Consider the following 22,439-nt stretch of genomic DNA (forward strand, 5'->3'; position numbering starts at 1 on the left):
TTTTTATTTCATAGCTTATCCCAGATGAATTAGCATAATATTTTTTTTTTTTGCTTCATTTGGATCTTCTGTTTTGCAAAAGGAAATGGTTGGCCTCCTTCATTAGATGGTCACAGTAGAAATTTTGAAATGGTGAGGAGTCTTTAATGTGTTTGTGTTCTGTTTTTTCTTTTATGACATCACATGAAAATCTGTTTATAAGTGCAAAACTAGATGTGGACTGATTATTCTGAATTCATGAAGTTCATGAAACTATGTAAAGTACTTAACAATAGCCAGCTAATTGCAGTTTTTAAAATAAATACTAGCTGAAGTACATGAATTTATGCCTTTGTTTACAGGACAGTGTTGTCCAAACCAATGAATTTTTAATAATGAAGGATTGCAGATTTGATCTCTGGGTATAAGGAAAGTGGTCTGTGGTTTGTGGGTTTTTTTGTGTTTTGTTTTGTTTTGCTTTTTAGGTTTTTTCTTTTCACTACTGCACAATATTGTCTATTTTGGAACTGTAGTTTTCTTCCCCCCCCACCCCCGAGTGCTGTTTAGTTAATCTCCAGGCTTACCCAGAAGAGGTGTATAACTTGACACACATAAAGAGTTAAGGGTTTCTTGGTACTACAGACTTAGAATTGTTGTACCTACAAGTTTTATATAGGCTTTTCTTTTTCCTGTCCCCTTTTTCTGTTTTAGGTGAAATTGTGGTAAATGAAGTAAATTTTGTAAGAAAATGCATCGCAACAGATACAAGTCAATATGATCTGTGGGGCAAATTGGTTTGCACTAACTTCAAGATTTCCTTTATTACGGATGACCCAATGCCACTACAGGTTTGTTATTATCAATTGCTACATCATGACAACAAATGTGATAGGTAAAATGGATTTAATTAGAATACAGTGAATCTGTCTCATGTCTGATATAAATATGATGCCTTCTAAAACAAAGCAGGCTAAATGATGAGGTTCCACTGTTCTGTTCTGAATGTGTTGCTATTCCATCCCTTCATTGACAATATCAAAACAGAGCAAGTTTGGTATGGAAATACAGTGAACTCTATTTACCTCTTTTTATGGAAGCTTCATTGGGAAGTGGCTTTACAAAAGGCAAAGCAGGAATTATATAAAAACATGTTCTTCTTGAAGAAAGTAATTGCAAATGTTCCTTTGACTAGACAAGCAAACTAGATCAGCAAAGCCTTTACTGCATCCAAGTTTTATTGGCATTACTGACAGAGGACACAGTAACCATGAAATGAGTTTTCCTTGTAGATGGAGCAACAAGGAAAGGGGAGAAAGAAACCAAGCCTTTGTCAAACCAGAACACGTGACATCCAAAACCTTGGTCGGTTTTTGAACAGCACAGCATACAGTACTGTTTGGAAATCCAAGTTGTGAGCTGTATGTTATTTTAGTAGGGTTTTCACTTTCATTTTGGGCTTTTAAAAGAAACACTCCATTAACTAGGCATGTGTAAAGCTCTGAAAGTAGGTAGATGCTTATTCAGTAATGGTTAGTAAGTTTGACCAAAGCTACTTCAAAAAAATGAATTTTTGACATGAAGTAGTTGTCAAAACTTATTTCTGAAAGCTGAATTAATTTTTTTTCTTTCTATGGTTACAGTAATGTTTGGAGATTTTTTTTTATATCATATATATATATAAAATTTTTTTTTTTACACTTCAAATGGTACTGAATTTCTACCAGCAATTTTTGAGGCTAGTAAATTCAGTGTAGGCAGTGGAGTTATTCTGCGTACTCCACTGGGGTTTCTAAACTGTCTGATGTGTATTCACCAGCACGAGAGCTGTTTCCACAACCTCTAATTGTCTGTGAATAGGCAAGGGTGGTACATGTCAGAAAAGTCTAGGCATGCCTGATTTTTGTCATAGTTTCTTCAAAGTTGTGCTGTATATCTGGTTGTGAACTGCAGAACTGCAATTAATGGCTATGAGTTCATGTGTTTCAGAAATTCCATTATAAAAATCTTCTCCTTGGTGAACATGATGTCCCACTAACATGCATTGAGCAGATTGTTACAGGTATGTCCAAAACAGTTAAGTGTGATGACAGGCTTTAAACTTACTCAGTTCAAAACTGTTAACTGCTTGTTAGGTTGTGCAGAATTGTTGATACTTAAGGTTTTATGTCATTAAGCTTCCCTGACTCGAAGAATTTGGTTTATTTAAAATTAGGATAAAAGCCTTAAAAGCTGAATAAAACTTGAGGTGCCATGCAGGAGACATATTTAGTTGGGTCTTTATGTTGGTTTTAAATTTAACTACAATACTGAATCAACAGGTGTTCTAGGATAGACACCTGTTATAGCAGTACAAAATTTTGTTAGCAGCTTTTTTTGTATCAAGTATCTGAATGTCTTTCATTTAAATACACTAGAATGCAAAAAGCATGTCACTCTACACAATTTAGACATCGCTGGGATATCCGACAACATAAATGCTCGAGTTTTCAATCTTGTCTAATTCTTAGCAAGTTAATAGCTAGTGGTCCTCAAAAATCTACAAATGACAATAGACATCTTAATCTGAAGAAATAACTTATAAAATACTTATCTTGAAGAACCAGGTTTTTATTTGGTAGATACTTTAGGCTAACCTGTTTGTTAAGAAGAATGTTTTTCATCTTTTAACTGAAGAATTTAATATGATAATTTTCAAATCTTGATTATGGCATGGGCTGTTAAATAATTGGTTTTCTGACTAGGTAATTTAAATCATTACTTTTAAGTTTTCAGTGCCCAAAGTTATCCAGTAATCCATTTCCACTCTGGAAGCTGGTTGTAATCACTGTGAAAAGATTAATGTATATCTGAGGAAGAATATTATGAAGAAATGTTTTTTTATAAATGAAGAGGTGCTATTGACCTATTATATGGTTTTGCACTGGCCCACATTTTTTGCCCCTTTTTGAAAATACCAGGTAGAAGTGACAAAACAGTAGCAGTATTGCAAATCTGTTAATGACAGCTCTGTATGGAGAGGTGTTTACAAATGGGGTGTTGCAGTCGTCTTATTTAACGTCACGTACAAATGCTCATACAATAAACTCCACTGAATAGGGGGGAAAAGCCAGCCAGCCTTGAATAATTGTTCTATTAATTTTGTCCCCTCTCACACGAAACACGTTGTTCCTAAATGGGAGAGGACTACGGATAGATTTTATTTTGAAACTTGAGGGCTGACAGATTCTAGATTACTCTTTTGTGCATGTCTCCCCAAACTGTCAAATAGCACGAATGTTTGCAGTTTCATTAGAAGAATGGTACAAATTCTCTAGGAATTCTTTCTGTTTAGCTTTTCCATTGAGGTTTGAAGCTCTTTAGGGGGAGAGGGCAGTATTTCCTGCCACACACTTGAGGAGATTATTTTTTGTTCTCCTGTTACGCAGGAGAAACCAAAATATAGTGAAGCATAAGCTTTTACCAGCAGGAATTAAGGGAGGTTTTCACCCACACTGCAGAAGGGGTTGCTTGATGGTTGGTACATTGAAGGTGAACAGCTGGAGGTTTCCTAAAACACTTGTCTTGAGTTCTCTGGAAGTAATTAAGTTTAACCCAGAAGATACCTGCAACCAGGCAGCTATGTCAATTAATCACTCAACAGCTATGTGCCCCAGTTTTCCCAGTTACCACAAGTAAAGTCTCTGTGGCTTCTGTGATGCTTACTTTTTACAACTTAACTTTCTCTGTTTGAAAAGGAGTTCCATAGGCCAAGAGACACAGCCTGTCTATGCAGGTCTAGACCAGCTGGCAGTTTACTAACATTCTTGAGTTTTATGTAAGAAATAAGGAGTTAAGCTTAGCCTTAACTCCAGCACTTTTGTATATGTCCAAGTAAAAAAAAAAAAAAAATTAGCATATATGCCAATTACTGTGCATCAGAAGGGCATTGAAGTGTACACAACTGTCTGGGAGCAAAAATTGCTCTTGGGAATACTGCATGTTAATTCCTTGTTTGTGAAGTTGTTGATGGACAAAAATAATCTGGGCATACAGGAGACAGTAATTCAGCCAGTTGTTTGAAAGGAGGTTGATTAACAAGAGGACCTATAGGTTTTCTACCTCAATGGAACTGTTGAAATACACTATTAAATGAAAAACTGCTGGTAGCAGCATCACTGTATCTATCTGAGCCAGTCTTGTGTTGTATATTACAAAACACAGTCTAATAACTTTGTCTTTTCTTTACAGTGAATGACACCAAGAGGAAGCAGAAGGTCCTTGGTCCCAACCAAAAACTTAAGTTTAATCCAACTGAATTAATAATTTATTGCAAAGACTTCCGTATTGTCAGATTTCGTTTTGATGAAGCGGGTCCTGAAAGTGCAAAAAAGGTATTATATCTTCTTATGAAATCTTGCCTTGTAGTCATTATATGTAGCAACAGCTGTGCTAGTAAGAACATTTTGTTTATGTTTTGAGAGAGAAGTAGGGGGGTAGAATTGCAAATTAATCACATTCTGTTGCAGGAGAATATCTAGATTTTGAGAGTCAAAATTATTAGATTAAAAATCTAATGTGTTGTATTAACTGTTCCTTTTCATATAAGATAAACCTGCATTTCTTGTCATATCTGTTGTACTTTTAAACATTACTGATTTATTAAACAAGTCTTTTTAAAGTCTGGAATTGGAATACTGCATTGCAGCTGTACAACAGATGTTTACATTTTTGTGGAAAATGTTTGAAACTGATACATTTTCTGAAAGTCATAGACTTAGGTTACCCATAGGTAAAGTGTACTATCTTATATATACACTTCTTTGCTTCACACAGCAAGTTCTCCAATGAGCTCTTGGAATGACCAGTTTGTCTAATCTACATAAAACTATGTGCTCTTTCTCAACATTTTCTTAGAAAAAACTTGCGTACCTCTTGACAAGAGGAATTACTTCATTCCTTCCCTGGTTTTAACACATGTTGTCATAAGTCTCAACAAAATCATACAATGTTATTTAACCTGGTAAGGTCTAGGTGAGTTTCTGCTAATCAGAGATGGTTAGTCTATGTAATGACATTAGCTCACTGGCTTCCTTGTTCTGAATCGGTGCCATAGGTTATTTGAGTTACAGCTCCTCTGACCTCCATGGCACCACTTTGTAGCCAGGCGTGGCACAGCAATCCTTTCGTAAGGAATTACCCAGTTTGCTCACAGAGCTTAAGAATTCCCCTTCTCAGTAGGATAAAGTTTGAGCTTAACCCTGTAAGTCCAGTAAGAACCATCTGCCCAGACATAAGTCTGTTTGCAGTTATCATATTGGGTAACTGGTGAACCAAGTTCATCACTTCTTCACCTTTTACCCTCTCATAGAGATCCCTGGGCAGAAGCCCAGTATTGAAGCAGTGTTCTTTCCTTGCTACTTTTCTAGAATCCTCCCTGCCTGCTGCCTTTGCTGTTTGTAACCTTTCACATTTGGCAATCTTTCAGCAGTCAATTCCCCTTTCACAGCTTCTCTGAAATCTCCCTGGAGCAGCCTGTCTACTGCAATATCTTTATAGCAACTGTTTCTAATTGGCTGTCACAGCTAAGGAGAGTGATTAGCCTGGAGGAGGGAGGAAGAGAGCATAAACTCAGCATCTCATTAACACTTTTTGTGCTGCATTTACTTATGCAAGAGCAAAAAGTGAAACCTTTTTATGAAGGCACTTACTTTATACATTTACAATTACACGGTCTAATGTGATTCCTTTTGAAAGGAAGAACAGCTAGTTCTAGAGGTCGGGAAGGATCTGAATATGTGTGGTTATAAAGATAGTACTGGTGTAACAGTTGCCATTTTCAAATATCAGAATGGGCTTACTAGAGGAGTGGATGAAAACTTGTACAAATGTTAGTATCAGCTGTGTGGCTACTATTGCAGTTTTGATGCATCAAGTAGGTTACTGCAGCTTCGTGTGGGTGTATCACAGAAGCACACTTTTACTGAAGGGAGATAATGTTCTGTTAGCCTAATGTTTCCATAATAACAGTATTCTGTTGGTTTTAGACATTTATTTAATGCTATGAGGTCCTTAGATCAGGTTTCTTCTATCAGGATTTTGCTTAAATTATTTTGAGGTGCTGGTGAACACAACTAGAATGGTCTTACACAGCATATTGTGTAGAGTTATTTTGTTCTTTCTGGCATTTAAATGGCATGCTAGCACCACACTCTTGAAAGATTTTATCTGGTTTCTGTTCCTGGCCTTCAAGTACTACATACTAGCAAGGTTGTCCTGATGCTTAAAAACAAAGGAAGGTGGTCAGGCTTCCTTATAGTTCTAGAGGGCCTCTTTAATATATATTTACATCCAGCTGTTTGTGCATGAAAACATTGGTAGCTGTCGTCTTGGGAAGAATTGTGGGTGCATAACTTTTGTAGAGAGGACCAAGACTTAAAGTATAACTGAGTTCTGATGAGAGGGAATTCCTGCTCTTCTCTTCAGCTGAGTGTGCTAGCATTGTCTTCTAACTGAGAGAATGTTGTAGTAGAGAACTGACCGTGGAGTCAGAGGTCCTGGATTGGAGGGGCCTGTGGAGATCACCTAGTCCACCTTTCTCGTCAGAGTTGCCAGGATTAAATCAGGTTAGCTGTGTATTTGTCCAGTTGTATCTTGAAAACCACCAAGGATGGAGAGCCTTCTCCCTCTGTGGGTAACCTGTTCCAGGGCTGCATGTTTTTCCTGATGTCCAGCTTGAATGTCCCAAGATAAGTTTCTGGCTGCTGCCCATTATGTCATCTGGCAAGACTGAGTCTGTAACTACCTTCCTGGTAGTGGTTTCCTGCAGTCTCGTTATTGCACAGCTAAATGAGCCCAGTTCCTTCAGAAGGTGTATTTCAGGACCATAGTCGTCTTGGTAGCCCACTGGACCCTATCCAGCTTCTTCTGTTTCCTTTTGACCTGGGGGCCTTAATGTCCAGTCTTCTCTGTGAGAAATATTAAAATAATTGTCAGCTGTATTTTTTCCTCAAAAATTTGCTTATGCTCATTTTGGAGCTAGATATGAAGACCTCCTGAGTAAAAAATGAACTGCATAAATTGTGCTTGCGTGTTTTATGAAGGTTTTCTACGGTGCCTAGTGTTGAGAAACTGCAGAATGCAGAATTTCTGTTGGAATCAGTGAATTGTGCAGACTATAATTAAAATCATGTCCTGAAGTATTTATGACTGAAGTTTTTTAAAATAAGTGGGTTTTTTTCACTTGTTTTTAAAATAAGCAGAAGGGAAGGGAAGGTGATGTTACAGTTAGCATTACAATCTCTGTTCTGTAAAGCAAAAGACCTGCATGTTAGTGCTTTATAAATCATAAATAGCTTCCTTTAGCAAACTTTACATAAATACAGTCAGCTGTACAAATCAGAGCAGGGAGATTTCTAACTAAATGTCATCCTGGTAATACAGAGGAGTATCATCCTACGAATAAAGCACTGGAAGGTCAAAATGAAATGCCTACCTACTAAAATATACACTTCAAACTATGGGAGTATAAATGTGTCTAACTTGTTGCCAGATACTAGCAAATGTTCTGTTTAGAGCAATAGTTAAAGAAATAAAAACAATATACTTGATAATTACTATTTAAAAATGAGTTTTAAGTATATGGAATAGTTACAAGGAGAACAGATACTAACTTTATACAGTTAAGTAATTTGTTTCATGCGTAGTTCCTTGAATGTAATGGAAATACTCAACAGCATTCGGTTATATAAATTGGTGTTGGCGAAGAGAATGTAATCTGTTCCTAAGGAAGTGTCTATATTTGCTGAACAGGGCATAAGGGAGAATAACCCTTACTAATTAAGCTGCCTTACTAGAATAGAGAGTATTCTGAGTTTCTTTTTGGTACTAGGTGTGAAAAGAAGGATCCAAGTTTGAAAGCAGTCAGGGTTCAGGTGCGGACAATCAGACTGACTTCATTACATACAGACATGATGCATGGGTAATATTGGTAGAACTTTCAGAGGTGTTTTTCTCTACCTTTAAGCAGAAACAAATTGGAAGAACACATTTAATTTCAAGGTGAATTAGTTTATTTTGGGGTAAATTATTATGAAGAAGCTTAAAAATCAGTTCTATTAGAAAAATACCTTCAACATTAGTTGCAGCCAATACATGCTAACAAAATACTGTCTGAACATTCATCAGTCAAGTAACTATTTTCCTCCTCATTTTTATTAATGGATATTTGGAGACAAAAGGAATAACAGAGGGGAATGGAAACTTGCAGTCATCACTATTTAGCAGTTTAATTCTGCTTTGTCTCAAAAATAAAGCTATAGAGTCCTCAAAGGAAGGAAAGCCAGATGGGTGTGGGAGGAAGTGGAGGATGGGGAAGCAAGGGTAAGCAAGTTGGGGAAGTCTTAAGTTAGTGTGAAAGAAGAAGCATTCCTTAAAGGAAAAGGAATGATTTTGTTCCAAAAATCAGAACAAACAGTCAAACTGAAAACTCCTGCTAATTTCTAGCCACTACAAGTACTTGACATTAGACTAAGAAATTAAAATGTATGAAAAGGTGAGGCTTTAGATCTTACAACTGTTAGATGATAGCGTGTTGCCTCACTACGCATGTGAATCTTGGCAGTGCACCAGAATGGCGCACACCCTCTAATCTCCTGTTTCTTAAATATATCTCAGTTTTCTCTATCTCTTTTTCTTCTGGAACTCCCTCAGTTCTTTTCCTTCAGGAAGCTTTTTTAAATGAGTATGAGAGCAGTTTCAGAAACACATGCTTAATCAAAACAGAAAGAAAATTATTTATCTCAAATCTTGTTTCCTCTGGAATCAAAACTAGCCTTCTCACACGTCACAACACTTGGGATGGAGTGGAACAATTTTTTTCCTAAATGTTATGAAGAATAATATGAAACTGAGAGTTTTGGACAAATTATGCTGACCCTTTGTAATGTCTTCCCCCCACCCCCCAACTTCTGTATTACTTTGTTCTAATTGTTTATACAGATCACTAAATTGGTAATACCTCAAGACACTGGGAATGCATGAGAAGATATTATCTTTATGGTCTTTGGAGTGGGATTGGAGGGGGTGAAGAAAATTTTTTTTAGAAGTAAACTTATCTAAAGGAATTTTAAAAAATAGCAATGTATTTTAATATTTTTCTTAAGACTTAGGAAACCTGTACTTAGAATTCAGACACATTCTTGTACAAACAAGGATTCTGATATGTAAAATGTTACTTCAGCTTCTGAAATCCTTGTACTGTTTCCTCTTGTGTAGATTACTTGTACTCAAACCAAATTAAGTATTATGTATAGCTGGTATTGGAATTCTTATGGAAAGAAAAAAAAAAAAAAACCACCAGCGGTTCTCAGTTGGACAATTCGTAGCTTAGCAGCTAGGAGAACATGCAGAATAGTTAGAGCTGAAAGTCTTGTTACCTGGAAGCTTATTTTCCCTAGAAGACTTCCTGCCTAGAATGATTAACAAATTCTGTCTGAGGGACTTGATCTGGTCCTGGTTGCATGACTTTCAACTACAGGTGTCTACTCAGAATAGGAATTGCAGCAGCAAGGGAAAATAGTATCCTTGCAGTGAGTTCATAAGACAGCCTGGCTTTAGGGGGAAGGAGGTGAAATGCAGGGCTATGCTAACTTAGCACATATTAAATACGACTGTTCAAAACTCTTTTTTCCCAAGAGCGTTAGCAATATTTTGAAGCTCTTGTCTTTGGTAAAATTCCTGTTGAAGAAGTGGAGGGCTTGCCCTGAAAGTATCATTTATTTTTCTCAGAGGTTGGACAGGGGACACTGACATAGGGAAATGGCCTTTGTACTATGAAATAATTACAGCCATTGTGTTCACTGCTTTTAATAAATGAACTTTCCAACAAGCAGTCCATTCTCTTGTTATTTGACTGAGCCCAAATATCTTCAGCTTTACACAATTGTAAATTGGCAAGAATACCAAACATTTTTCAGTTTGATATGAGAACATTTCCTGTAAAACATGTTTGTCTTCCAATTTAAGAGCTTTCTACTTATGGTGATAATCTGCTGAGATCTGTGGAATGTGCTTGTCTTTTGAAACTTTCAGACAATAAAACTACTATATAGATTTAATGAGGAGTAAACTGAAAATCAGTACCTCTCTAATACTTGTTTAGTCTATATATGAGTGGAATTTGTCTACAATGTAAAAATTAAGACAGTAGCAGGATAAATATATATGCATTTTTTAATAACAGAAATAGAGGTACTGAACCTGTATTGTAATCTACAGGTGGACTGTTTTACCTGTGCAGTACCTGGTATTGCAAGTTAGGTCTATACTGTGGAACACCTGGGAGCATTTTTCAGCTGCTGGGTTCAAAAGCACAGCTATGTTCTCATATTTTTGGGGGAACCAGATGCTTACCATCTCCCCCGGCACAATTTTACCCCTCTTAACAGAGCACAGACATTCTTTCTCAAATGTGGCAAGTAAATGACAGAGATTTCAGCTGCTGCTTTTAAAAATAGGTTTTACTGTATTTTTATTGTGTTACTTGGCAGCACAACGGAATTTTTTAATGTCTTGCAGTTCATCCTGAAGCCTTGAGAGTAGATCAGCTTAGTAAAAGGCTTTCATCCTTCACTCCCATAAATGAAGATGAGGAGTCGCTCTGTTAATATCAGTTACTGTAGTGAAAAATTACATAGAAAAACAGAAGTAAAAATGTGTATGTACACAGATTTCCATTTTGTTTCATTGTGAATGATAGGCAAAAGTAGTCTGTTAGAAGAGGCCAAGTATTATGGATTAGCTGGCTTCTTCAGCTTTGACTTGCACACTGAAATCACAAAATTTAATAAAATGTGCATGGCTTCCAGCTACTTCATGGTAGTTATTAAAAGCTTTACCAAATCCTGGAAATGAGCTTATAAATGTTCATTTGAAAAGTTATGGTAGACTATTTCCCGGTGCCACTTTTACTGTTTGGGTTTTGGGGGGATCCTTCCCCCCCACCCTGAATGTCCTGTCCTCTGTTTTCTTTTGCAGTTTCATTGTAGAACTGAAAGTGTGGGGAGAAAAGTTAAAGGAACTGTTCTTCTAAGACTCAGTAGGAATTTTTTTGTTGGGGAGTGTTTGTGAAAAAAACATTTTCAACTCAAGTCGGTCTACAGTCATTACTGGTTTTATAAATAGTGAGGAATGTCCCCATCAAAAGCCAAAGTAAATAAAAATATGGTGAAGGTTCCATAATGCCACATATGTTGCATACAAGCTAGTAAAAGCACAATAACTTTCTCCGTGCAGAAGCCGGCGTAAGTGAGCTCTCAAGTTTTTTTTCCTGTGGCACAATGCTGCCAGTAGTAGTATTCCTTTGCTTGTGTGTCATGCAAATCTTTCTTTTATGTCTATGACAATAAGAAAACTTTCCTTCACTAACAGAAAGCAATTTCTTGGATGCACAGAATGTTTTTCAAAAATAATATCCAAAACTGCTAAACAGTGAATAAATTGTGTCAACATGTTGCTAAATATAAAATGTCAGTGGAGAGTTGAAGGGAAGGAGGAAAATTGAAAGGAAAAATTTTAGGTGGTAATAATGTGAACTTATACTATGTCCTTGTCCCTAATTAAAAACTTTGTCACATGGAATTTCTGTATCTGAAAATATAGAATAGAGTTTAGTGTTTTATAGCCTCCTTTTCATTAAATATTTTCTTTAGAGGTAAGGCGGGTACATTTTAGTAAAATGGAGAAGCAAATACTGATGGAAGAAGGCAAAGCTAGAGACTCTAAATCAAGTCCTGGAATTTGGAGAGTAACAGTGCCAATCTCTACTTGAAAGTTGGTTTTTTTTTTTTTTTTCTTCCTGAATTTGATTCTAGATATTACTGGTTTTGTCAAATTTTTTTATGTTTATTAGCGAATAGCTACGTTTAAAGTGACAAAGGCTAGCAAAGCTTGACTGTATTTGAAGTCTAGTATCTAATCTTAAACCATGTGCTGCACTCTCAATTTTAATCTTAAGGTTTTACCAAAATGAACAGTTTGTACAGGTAGAAAACCAGTTGCTTATGTGATGCTGGTCCCGACACTGTTGCAAAGAACGTGAAGACTTAGGCAAGACTCTTTCTTGTGCCCCAAGTTAATCTCTGCTGTTCTGAGGATGCATCTCTCTTATTTTAAATCTCTGCTGAATTTCCCTTCCCAGGGCAGGGCTTGCTGTGACTCAGCCTGGTTAAACCTGATTAACGCATCAGAATGTCAGAGACAGTGTTGGAGCTTGCTATAAACCTGCAGGCATCTAGAAGTTATGGGTGGGTTTCTTTTGTGAATGAAATCCAGTCATCTGGGACAGAACCTATAAGGGCTAGACCAAAATTTAATGAAGCTGACATCTTGCTACCCTCAGAGAGTTTGGCTGATGTTTCAGTTCTCAAGATGAGCTGGGGACTGAGAAAGGGGTGATTACTGGCATATTTAACTGTAGATCCCCCACACTTGGCAAAAGGACCTACTCTAAAGACTCACTTTTTATTGAAATTGGAGATTAATGGAGAATCTTTGGCCTGCCATTCAGCTGACAAACAAAGCAAGTGACTAACGTGAAGAAAGCATCTCCCACCGTGAATTACTTATTTCCAAATAACTTGGGTGAAAAGCTGTTCTTTACTACCAAACAATTTGCATTTGGTTTATATTCATCAATGCCGTTCAGAATTTTGGAATACAACTTAATGAGGTGCAGGATTGACATAGGTCCTGGAAGTCTTCAAAGGGTAACCAATCTCTTGTTTTCCGTTCCAAGAGCAGAAATTTTTGAAGGTTGAATTTTGGGTAGCACAGACTGGTCAGCCTGCTGCCTATATGGGGTGAATTAGTGGAAAAGATAATAAAAATTTAATCAGATACAAACTTTTGGTTAGATGTGATACTTTAGGGAAGAACCAAGAGGGCTTTTGTAAAGGGAAGTCGCACTTCAAAAACCTTTTGACCCAACTGACAGCTTTGTAGAAGAAACATCTGTCAAATGCTGTTGAATACTGATACCAGATTTTAGTTCAGGAAGTGCCTGAACTGTGAACTGTTGAAATACATCGTGGTAAAATTTCATTTTATGCTTTCTCTATTTTTACCCTCTTCCCTAAGCATTGATTGCTGTTTACTGTCAGGGACAGAGTCCTAGGTTGGACCTTTTGGAGTGACTCAGTATGGCCATTCTTATGTTTTTCTGCTATGTTGATAAGTACTCTTTATTTAAAAAAAAAAAAAAATTATCAAAAGACCAATTGCAAATGAGATTCTACTGTATTGTGTTTACTACCTGTGTGTTGTGCTCTTTTTCTGTTCTCCTTACTTCTATATGCAGGTGGGCAGGCACAGCATAGTATGTCCAAGTCCTTGCTTGTCTCTGTTGATACAGAGAATCATGTTTAGGGATGCCTGTTGCAGTCTGACCTTTCTTGCAAAAACTTATTCCACTCTTATCAGGTAATCACTCTTGATAGATAGTCATGAACTCACCTACTACGATTACAGTAATGGTCTCTCAGCAAATATGAGTATGTTTAACTATATAATTCACTTCTCTCGAATAAAATATGGAAATAAAACATCAGATGACTGATTTTTTACTTTTGCTGTGCATATTTCATGCTGTCATAATTAAGGGCAATAAATTTTATGTCTATAAATAACAGTAATAAATGTTTCTTTCCTAGGTGTGCCTTGCAATAGCTCATTATTCTCAGCCAACAGATCTTCAGCTTCTCTTTGCATTTGAGTATGTTGGGGAAATATATCATAATCCAGGTAAGTACGAAAATATTTTGATTTTTTTTTTTTCCTATTTCTTAGTATGTAATTTTAGTAAGACTTCTGTCCAGAAGCAGTGGCAAAAAGCGTTTGAGGCTTTCTCCAGGGGTAGTACAATTGGCTTGTCCTGCACCCAACCTCTTACTTTCAGTTGTAAGTCGTTCATTGTGATAGATATTAACGACCAAAATCGAGAGATATGTCTTCCCTGTCTGAAACAAAACAAGCCTACCTATGTCAGCACTTAACGTCAGCATGAATACTCATATTTCTCAATTCACGCTTCGATCCTCCTGTTGTATGTCTATATCGGTACTCTAGGTACCTAGCTAATCTCCCATCAGGCAGGCTTGTTCACCTGCCCTTCTTTTGGGAATAAGTTTCTCTTCTGGTGGTATTGCAGGAGGATTTGTGCAACTTGGGACTCCATACCTTCTTTCCTAGAGGCTTACTAGGCAGTTCTTACCACTCAAAACCTCCACCACCCCTGCTGAGTTGGAGCACACCCTCTCTGCTCAAGGCCAATCTCCAACTGAACCTTGTCAGTTAGGTAAGCCTGAAAAAGATGCCTTTGGAACTTGATTTCTAGTGTAATGCTGTGCGGTCACTGCTTAGTGTTCCCCAGCCAATACACAGCTGAAACCCATCAGTTCTAGTGTAACAAGCCTCCAAATAGAGAAAGTGCCATTGATGTAGTTCTGTGGTGCTGAAATACTTACTCAGCAGCTGGCATTAGAAACCACAGATCTGCCTGTTACAAAATTTGGATGTTGTGGAATTATGAGCTCAGGCCTTCGAATTTGCACAAAAATGCATGGGTTTTATGCAGGTGCCTACACGACTGCCCTGCGCGTGCACAGGAGTAAGTGTGCTTGTGATTACGTTACACACATAATCACACATACAATTTCTTACCTGATGATAAAACTTGGGCAGTTATTCAGGTCCATGTACTTAGCATTATAAAGTACTAGGGAGGAAGCTAATTTGCAGATAAAATTACAATAAAATGTTAAAGTGGAGTGTGAACAAAATGTTAGTCTGTCATAAAGTTGCCTTTACTCTGTCCTTAAAATACCATTTGCTGTATGGAAAAATACCTAGTGGAAGAATTATATAAGGTGGGTAAAAAATGTTGTTCCTCTGGAGCAGCAGATCAGAATGGCAAAAGATAGTTGTTCTGCTGTGCTGCAGTTGCTGGAGAAAAGAGTTTGAAATACTTTTGGTTTGGGTTGGGGTTTTTTTTGTTGTTTTGAACCCTGGTGTTTGTAGCATAGATCTCTGGCTTTGCTCTTACAATTCCAGCACTGTGTTTTATGACTCTCTATCCCTGCTAGTCCTAGTAAAGTAAAAGCTGAAATACTGTCTTTGTGCTTCTTGAGGAACATAAAGAGCCTGCATTGCTCTGGTGTATATGTACATCATTTTTTCCCAGGCTATATTTGAGAATTACATATCCTGCCATTGATCAGTAAAATTATAACATTTTTTGGGTAATTATCATATTTCTCTGTATACTGTCTTTGAACAACTACTTAATTCTGATTTTAGTCAAGTTTTCTTCTGAAAAACATAAGTAGTCTGAGTACTAGTGCAAGAGTGAAGTTGATAGAAGTAGTAGAAGCTACACAATCACTGAGAGGGCAGTAGAGCCATAACGCTGTATTCTGCTTTGTTTGGGCAGGCGCTTACATCTTTACAGACTCTTGCTAAAGCTAGGAGCTTTCATGGCAGAGGTAATAGGGTTGAGTCTCAGTTTATTTCACTTCTGTCTAAAAAGTCACTTCCAAGTGTCAAGAAACAAAATGTAGTCATCTTTGACACAGCTGACTGCCTGCTTGGCACCTAAAGAATGATCAGCAAAGGAGATCCTTCTGTATTAGTAACAGACTATATAATCTTGGACCCTAGCGACAAAATGGTAGGCCACCTTTTTGTGTGGATATAAATATATATATATATATATATATATATATTAACCTGGCCTTCAATTTATTTTATTTGCTCTTAATACAGCAGTCAATAAAGCTGTTGAAACTACATCATTTTTATTTTGCTTTCTTCATAAGGTACCTAATTAAAGGGTAGCCTATAAAGGGTTCATGCTTTTAAAATGTTGCAAACTTTGGCATGTTGAAGAGAGAAATCCTGTGACTGAAGATAACATTCATTCCTGACTGTTAGTATGTCTTGCTTTCTATCAAGCAGCACAACATAGCAATTTTACGTTACTTCTCTGTTGAAATTGCAGGAAAAAATACATTTACATCGTCATGTATTGTGAAGCTGTCATTAGATCACTGATCTGTTGTAATACAAAAATAGGTAACATTAGTCCTGATGCTAGTGGCTCATTCTTTTAATTAGGGAGGTGAAGAGTTTTATTTTTTTCTCTGTTGTTTTTAAATGTGCATTGATGAATTTTCTTTTCCTAGCAAAGAAGGTGAATGGAATAGACCCAGGAGGTGGTGGTGGCGGCATCGGCAGTGTCAGTGGTCAGCAGACACCTTTGTTTGAAACTTACTCTGATTGGGATAGAGAAATCAAAAGGACAGGTGCATCAGAGTGGAGAGTTTGTTCGGTCAATGAAGGTTATATGATATCTACTTGGTAAGTTTCTCTTGTAACACCAGTAGAACAAAACAAGGCAATTATGCTGTCTTTTCCTGTCTCCTCTACCAAAGCCTCTATCCTACCTAACTGTGCACTTCACTTAGATGTGCCACTCTCTGAAGAGGCCCTCAGTTAAAAGATCCTGCAAATGTTGTCACTAAAGGAAATGTTATATTTTGGGGCATTTGTTGCTTTCATGCTTTTGTACTTCCCTTTGAAACATGCACATTTCTAAACAAACACATCTGAGCTGTACCAATGAGATATAAGATCATGGAGGCATACAGGAGAAGCAGTTAGCACTGCCATATTATTAGGGGCTGGTGCATTATAGTTTAACAGAGTTGGTAACGCAGCATCGCAGCAAGAGAAAAGCTGGTCAAATACCTAGGGAAAAGTAACCTCTTGTATCATATTTTTTTCCCAAGCCTTCCAGAATATTTTGTGGTTCCATCTTCCTTAGCAGATCAAGACCTTAAGCTGTACTCCTACTCTTTTATTGGGAGACGAATGCCAGTAAGTGTAGTCTTTATTCTGTTACTGTTCTTGATCGTTGTACAATATTAATCTTAAAGATATGTATGTCTATTAACATAGTTTTGTGTGTAGCATTAAGAAAAAAATTTCTGTGGAACAACACTAACCTGCATTATTTTGTTTCTTTTGTGTTTTTTTCCCAAATTAGTTATGGTCCTGGAATCACCCTAATGGGAGTGCCCTCGTAAGAATGGCCAACATTAAAGATGTATTGCAACAAAGAAGAATTGATCAAAGGTAAATCATTAGTTATGTTATTCTTTAATCAGACGCGTAGCATAATGCAAGTGACTGTGTAACATACAGCAGTAATTGGTAATTGAGAGGCTACTTGCTTCATAATGTTGTAGTGCAATAGCTTTTGAGAAACTGTTCTCAGAATATAATTCTGGCACAATTTCTATTCAAGGTCCACTTCAGTTTCAAATACTGAATAATTTTTCAAATTTTAAGGGACATTTATTTTTTAGACAGCAAGTCATTTAGATGAGAGAATTTATTGATAGAAGGAGCAGACTTAATCTTTTCTATTGATGTTACTATATTACAGCTTATGTTGGTGGAGATTTTCCTACCTGCTTCAGCAAGACACAGTAAAAATTATTTACTTGTGGTGTTGGGAAATACAGTCTATAGATTTAGCACCACAGTGCACTCGGTATTTCTGTGAAGTATTTGTCATTCATTGTCCTTGATGAAAGATGAAGGCATTTAGAGCCTTGCATAAGTAGTTTACTAGCTTGGTATTTTTTGTTCATTGGTTTAATTTGTAGGGTGGCTTTTTGTAGGAGTACAAATGCTTGTACTGTGTGTGTGTTAGGCTGGATCTCCGAGTTTTATTTGAAACCCTGTCAGATTTCCTGGCTTTATAAAGTTTATATATGTTCTGTTTATTTAGCCTAGATGAGTCTTACTAAAGATTGTGGAAAATTAAAAATTAAATAGATCTCTCTAACTGTAAGTCAGCCTCAGATTTTCATTTCCCAAACGTGTTGTTTTAATGATCCAGCGTTTCCATTTTTTTTGTTTTGTAACTAACAGATACCAAAAATGTTTGAGTCAATAGCTTTGTGGCAGGAGCAATATATCTCCCGAATATAAACTAGAATTTTTTTTTTTTAAATAAGGTGCATGTTTTATGTGGTTTTAGTTGTTTGCAGTTAAAGACTGTGGCATGTTTCTTGAAAGACTGTTTCTCTCTGCTCTTATAATAAAATGGCTGATTCTTTTTCTTATTTAGGATTTGTAATGCAATAACTCGAAGCCATCCTCTAAGAAGTGATGTTTACAAATCTGATCTGGACAAGTGTCTCCCCAACATCCAGGAAATCCAGGCTGCACATATCAAACTCAAACAGCTGTGTGTTAATGGTATGCTGGACTGTCCTTCTTTCATGGTGGTTACTTTCTTGAAATACAACAAATTCTACTAGATCTGGCTAACAGGAATAGTTATTTGAAGTTGTTCTACAATGTAATTACTTTCTTTGTTGCAGAGCCTTTTGAAGAAACTGAAGAGAAGTGGCTATCCTCACTGGAAAATACTCGCTGGTTAGAGTACATTAGGTTTGTACCATTAATAAAATGATGGTTAATGAGATGTGAAAAACTTTCACCAGTGTAAATAAGCAGTGAATCTGTTGAAGGATTCTCTGTTCTAATATATGAGTTAGGTAAATATAGATATTCCAAATATTTTTTTCTTCTAGAGTGCGAACCTGTTATATTAACTGTTGTATCATTTTGTTTTCCTGTCTAGATCATTTCTTAAGCATTCTGCTGAGCTTGTATATATGATGGAGTGTAAGCATGTTTCTGTAGTTCTACAAGGTAATCCAATCATATAGCATGCTGTATTCTTAGCATTAGTATGATAATGTAGATAAAAACGTTTAGATAAAATCAACTGTAATCTTTACACGTTAAACCCCATTGCTTCTAAATATTTTAGGTATTTGAGGAACTAGAAAGGAAAATAATTTTGTTATGTCTCTGAACTGTAGTGTAGTCCACAGCATCAAATGAATATTTTAATTTGAGTCTTTGTGGTTTTTATTCTGAAAATGATATGACAGAATCAAAACATTAGGGTGAACTTTTGTACTGTGTTAACTGGGCTAATACTCCATGCATAAGCAATGTCAGTTTTATTCAGAGCGCCTATGTACAAAAGTATTTCACTAACAGTGGCTGCTGTTGTGTAAATGCAAACAGATATTCCAGAAAAAAAAGACACTGAAAAATTTGCTCATATCAAGATCAGAAATTTTGTAATTTCTGTAACTTTTACAAGACCCATCCAGCTGGTATATCCCACTCTCCCCATATAATGACCTTCCAAAAACTGCTTCAGGGTGGAAGATCTGTTGAAAAATTCCAGCAACGTGAACACCTTCCTTCTTAGCACATCTTGGTTTAAATACGAGGCGTTTGGGTGGGTATTTTGTTCTTGATGAATGTATTGTTGTGCTGGATACTGCAGGAACCTTTTCTATTATATGAGTCTCAGTTAAAAAAAAAAAAAAAGGTGTTTCTTTCTTGTAGTTTTTTTTTAAACTATGAGAACCATTATGGCAGCAAAACGCATGTTTTAAAAGAAATTAAAAGAAAAACACTAGACCTAGTTGCTGGTTTTTGAGATCTAATTCTGTATATGTGCATATATATACCTTATGTATTTCATACATTCTATATGTTCACAGAGGAAGAGGGACGGGACCTGAGCTGTCTTGCTGCTTCTCTCATTCAAGTCATGCTGGATCCCTATTTTCGAACAATTGTTGGATTTCAAAGTTTAATACAGAAGGAATGGGTCATGGCAGGATATCAGTTTTTAGATAGGTGTAACCACTTAAAGAGATCTGACAAAGAGGTAAAAATGAATTGTATTTGTATGTGATAACAGTATCTGGTTAATATCAGCCTGAATATTTATTCACACAGAAATCTAAAAGTAAAAATATTTTTTGATACTTTCAAATCTCATTAACTAATGTCAGAAAAAATGAGTCTTTGTCCAGGGTAGAGATATATTTTCTTTATCTTCAGTAGCCTTGTGAGAATCAGTGAAACACCAGGTGCAATTAAATGTTGCTGGGTTTTTATGTTGCTTCAGTGTTATACATGAAGAGGTCCCAGTGTTACAAATGCTAGCACAGCCCACATTTTAAATTGAAATAAAAGGGGTTTAGGAGTGGGTTTGGAGGGGGTGGTTTCTTTTGTTTGTTTTACCAAGGGTATCTGTTTTCATCCCTGGTTTTTTGAATGCAAAGTCATATCAATGTGCAGTACTTTGAAAAGTACTAAGCTGATAGAGAAGCACTGCAGCTTTATGAACTGATACACAGCTGCCAAACAGATTAATAGAGGGTAGCATAGTGCTTGATTTTCAGTATTTCCAGCTAATCTTATTTGGCCTTTTCATTGCAAAGGAGCGACTTGTAATTGCAGTTGGAAAAACAGAGGACCCTAGGTTAGCAGCCTTTTTTGGGGACAATGCCCAAGAGTAATAGAAAAGCAATATCCCCAGAGAGTGGAGCCAACAGATAAACTGAGGACAGTGAGCACTAAGCAGGGAAAATGCATGTAGGATAAAGAAACTGAAATACCAAGGGCGAAATAATGAGAAAGCAGATGTTTTGACCCTAGGAAAGGATATACAGACGGGTGAAACTGGGAAGAGGAAAATATTTCTAAAACTTTACATAAATGATAGTTTATACTTTTGCTATTCATGGGCCACTGTGGAAAGAGCTAGAAAGTGTAGTGAGAAGTTAGTGTGGCTGAATCATAAGCCCCCCAGTGACTCAAAACAGGAAAGAAGTATATACATTGTGAAAATAAGGCCAATTAGTAAGGAAGGCTCATACAAGCACTAATTTGGAAATTATGAGGGACATACAAGATGGCAGAAAGCATTTTTGCAGCTACATGAGTACGAAGAGAACCCAGGAAAGAATTGACTGGCTTCTTACAGAGAAGGGAAGGCTGTGGAAAGGTAATGCTGACAAAGCCAGTTCACATAGTTGCTTGTGAAAGTGGCTAACAGGAATACAGGGTGTTACAGTTTCATAAAATCATACAAAATGGAATACTCCAAATAGATTACCCTGTTGGGGAATGTACCGGAGGTATAGCTGAATATCCTAATGGAGCACTAACTGCAAAGAAATTGGTACGACTTGGGAAAAGCTTATGTTAAGGCTAATAATTCTCTGTTTCTTTTCCCAGTCTCCTTTGTTCTTGATGTTTCTTGACTGTGTTTGGCAGCTGCTAGAACAATACCCAGCAGCCTTCGAGTTTTCTGAAATGTACTTGACCATATTGTACGACAGTGCACGTATCTCATTGTTTGGCACTTTCCTTTTCAATTGTCCTCATCAGCGAGTAAAGGAAAGCACTGTGAGTATGAAGTGTTCCACATACTTTTCAAACAAGAGACTTCAGCATGCCCTTCTGGAAATAACGTCATCTCAACTAAATGGTATTCCTTTGTATTTTTCAAAATGTCACACTCTGTTTGGGGCAAAATATTCAGCTCCCCAGATGAATATGATCAGGATGTCCTTTCAGGTGATCTTTCCATAGACAGTTGGCATAGACAGTCTTTTTTTTTTTTTTTTTCCCTAGAAAAGCATTGTTATTGTACATTATTATTTGTACTCCTCTAGGAAACAGATTTTATATCTGGAACTGATAAAGTAGAATGACGGGCAATAAATAGAATTTCACACTTCAGGCAAACTTTGAAATCTCCTGACATAATTGTTTAAATAGTTGAAAAAGTTGGAAAAGACTGTTAAGTTCAAAGGTATTTAGAAAACTGAACACTTAGATTTGTTTTGAAAACTGGAGCTTATCAGAACTGCGTGTAGAAAACATTTGATGGCTGATAAAGTAAATAAGTAAAACTTACTTATTTTGTTAAATATTTTCCCTTTAAAGTTTTAGGTAACTATCTTACAAAGAAGTACAGCATTAAGGGACCATTAGTGTATTCTCGAAATAACAGTTTGGGGGATTTAAGAGTAAACAAACAATTTAATATCATTGAAAAGTAATTTTTGCTAAGTAAGTAGTCCTGCCTCTGCATTGCACAAATGAAAAACAGGGTACAGCTGTTTTCTCCAGCAGCAGACTGTCTTGCTGCTCTGTTGCTTTCATCCGCAGCCACCTCTAAATTATATCCCTGCTCTTCTATGCTCAGTAGTTATGCACTGGTTTATAATTAAGATTTGTGAATAAGCCTATTTTCTTTGATTTTAATATGCCTGAATGTTAACTTTTTGCAGGAATTTGCCATAAGCAAAAATATTCAGCTGGGTGATGAGAAAGGCCTCAAATTTCCTTGTGTTTGGGACTGGTCTCTTCAGTTTACAAGCAGGGACCGCCTGCTCTTTCACAACCCTTTGTATATTGGGAAGAGTGCGCCATGTGTACAAAATGGAGCAGTGAAAACTTTTAAACGCTCAAAGGTAACCATAGTGATGTCTGTGAATGGACTGTTTCTGTGCTTAACCATAAGGTGTTAA

At 36.7% G+C, this 22,439-nt stretch overlaps 1 protein-coding gene across 4 annotated transcripts in view; it reads left to right on the forward strand.

Annotated features, from left to right (window-relative positions):
• Positions 1-22,439, forward strand: part of MTMR10 (myotubularin related protein 10) — a 536,484-nt gene that overhangs the window by 511,733 nt on the left and 2,312 nt on the right. For all 4 annotated transcript variants that reach the window (XM_010571731.1, XM_010571730.1, XM_010571733.1 and 1 more), the window contains 13 exons: positions 691-827; positions 1,966-2,038; positions 4,207-4,349; positions 13,665-13,755; positions 16,194-16,368; positions 16,800-16,887; positions 17,057-17,145; positions 18,149-18,279; positions 18,405-18,474; positions 18,668-18,738; positions 19,611-19,780; positions 21,139-21,309; positions 22,200-22,382. In XM_010571731.1, the coding sequence (XP_010570033.1) occupies positions 816-827; positions 1,966-2,038; positions 4,207-4,349; positions 13,665-13,755; positions 16,194-16,368; positions 16,800-16,887; positions 17,057-17,145; positions 18,149-18,279; positions 18,405-18,474; positions 18,668-18,738; positions 19,611-19,780; positions 21,139-21,309; positions 22,200-22,382 (1,467 nt within the window). In that variant the 5' untranslated portion in view covers positions 691-815. The remainder of the gene's footprint in view (positions 1-690; positions 828-1,965; positions 2,039-4,206; positions 4,350-13,664; positions 13,756-16,193; positions 16,369-16,799; positions 16,888-17,056; positions 17,146-18,148; positions 18,280-18,404; positions 18,475-18,667; positions 18,739-19,610; positions 19,781-21,138; positions 21,310-22,199; positions 22,383-22,439) is intronic.

Source organism: Haliaeetus leucocephalus, unplaced genomic scaffold (genome assembly GCF_000737465.1).
Source record: "Haliaeetus leucocephalus isolate CR32 unplaced genomic scaffold, Haliaeetus_leucocephalus-4.0 Scaffold339, whole genome shotgun sequence".
Classification (NCBI taxonomy): domain Eukaryota; kingdom Metazoa; phylum Chordata; class Aves; order Accipitriformes; family Accipitridae; genus Haliaeetus; species Haliaeetus leucocephalus.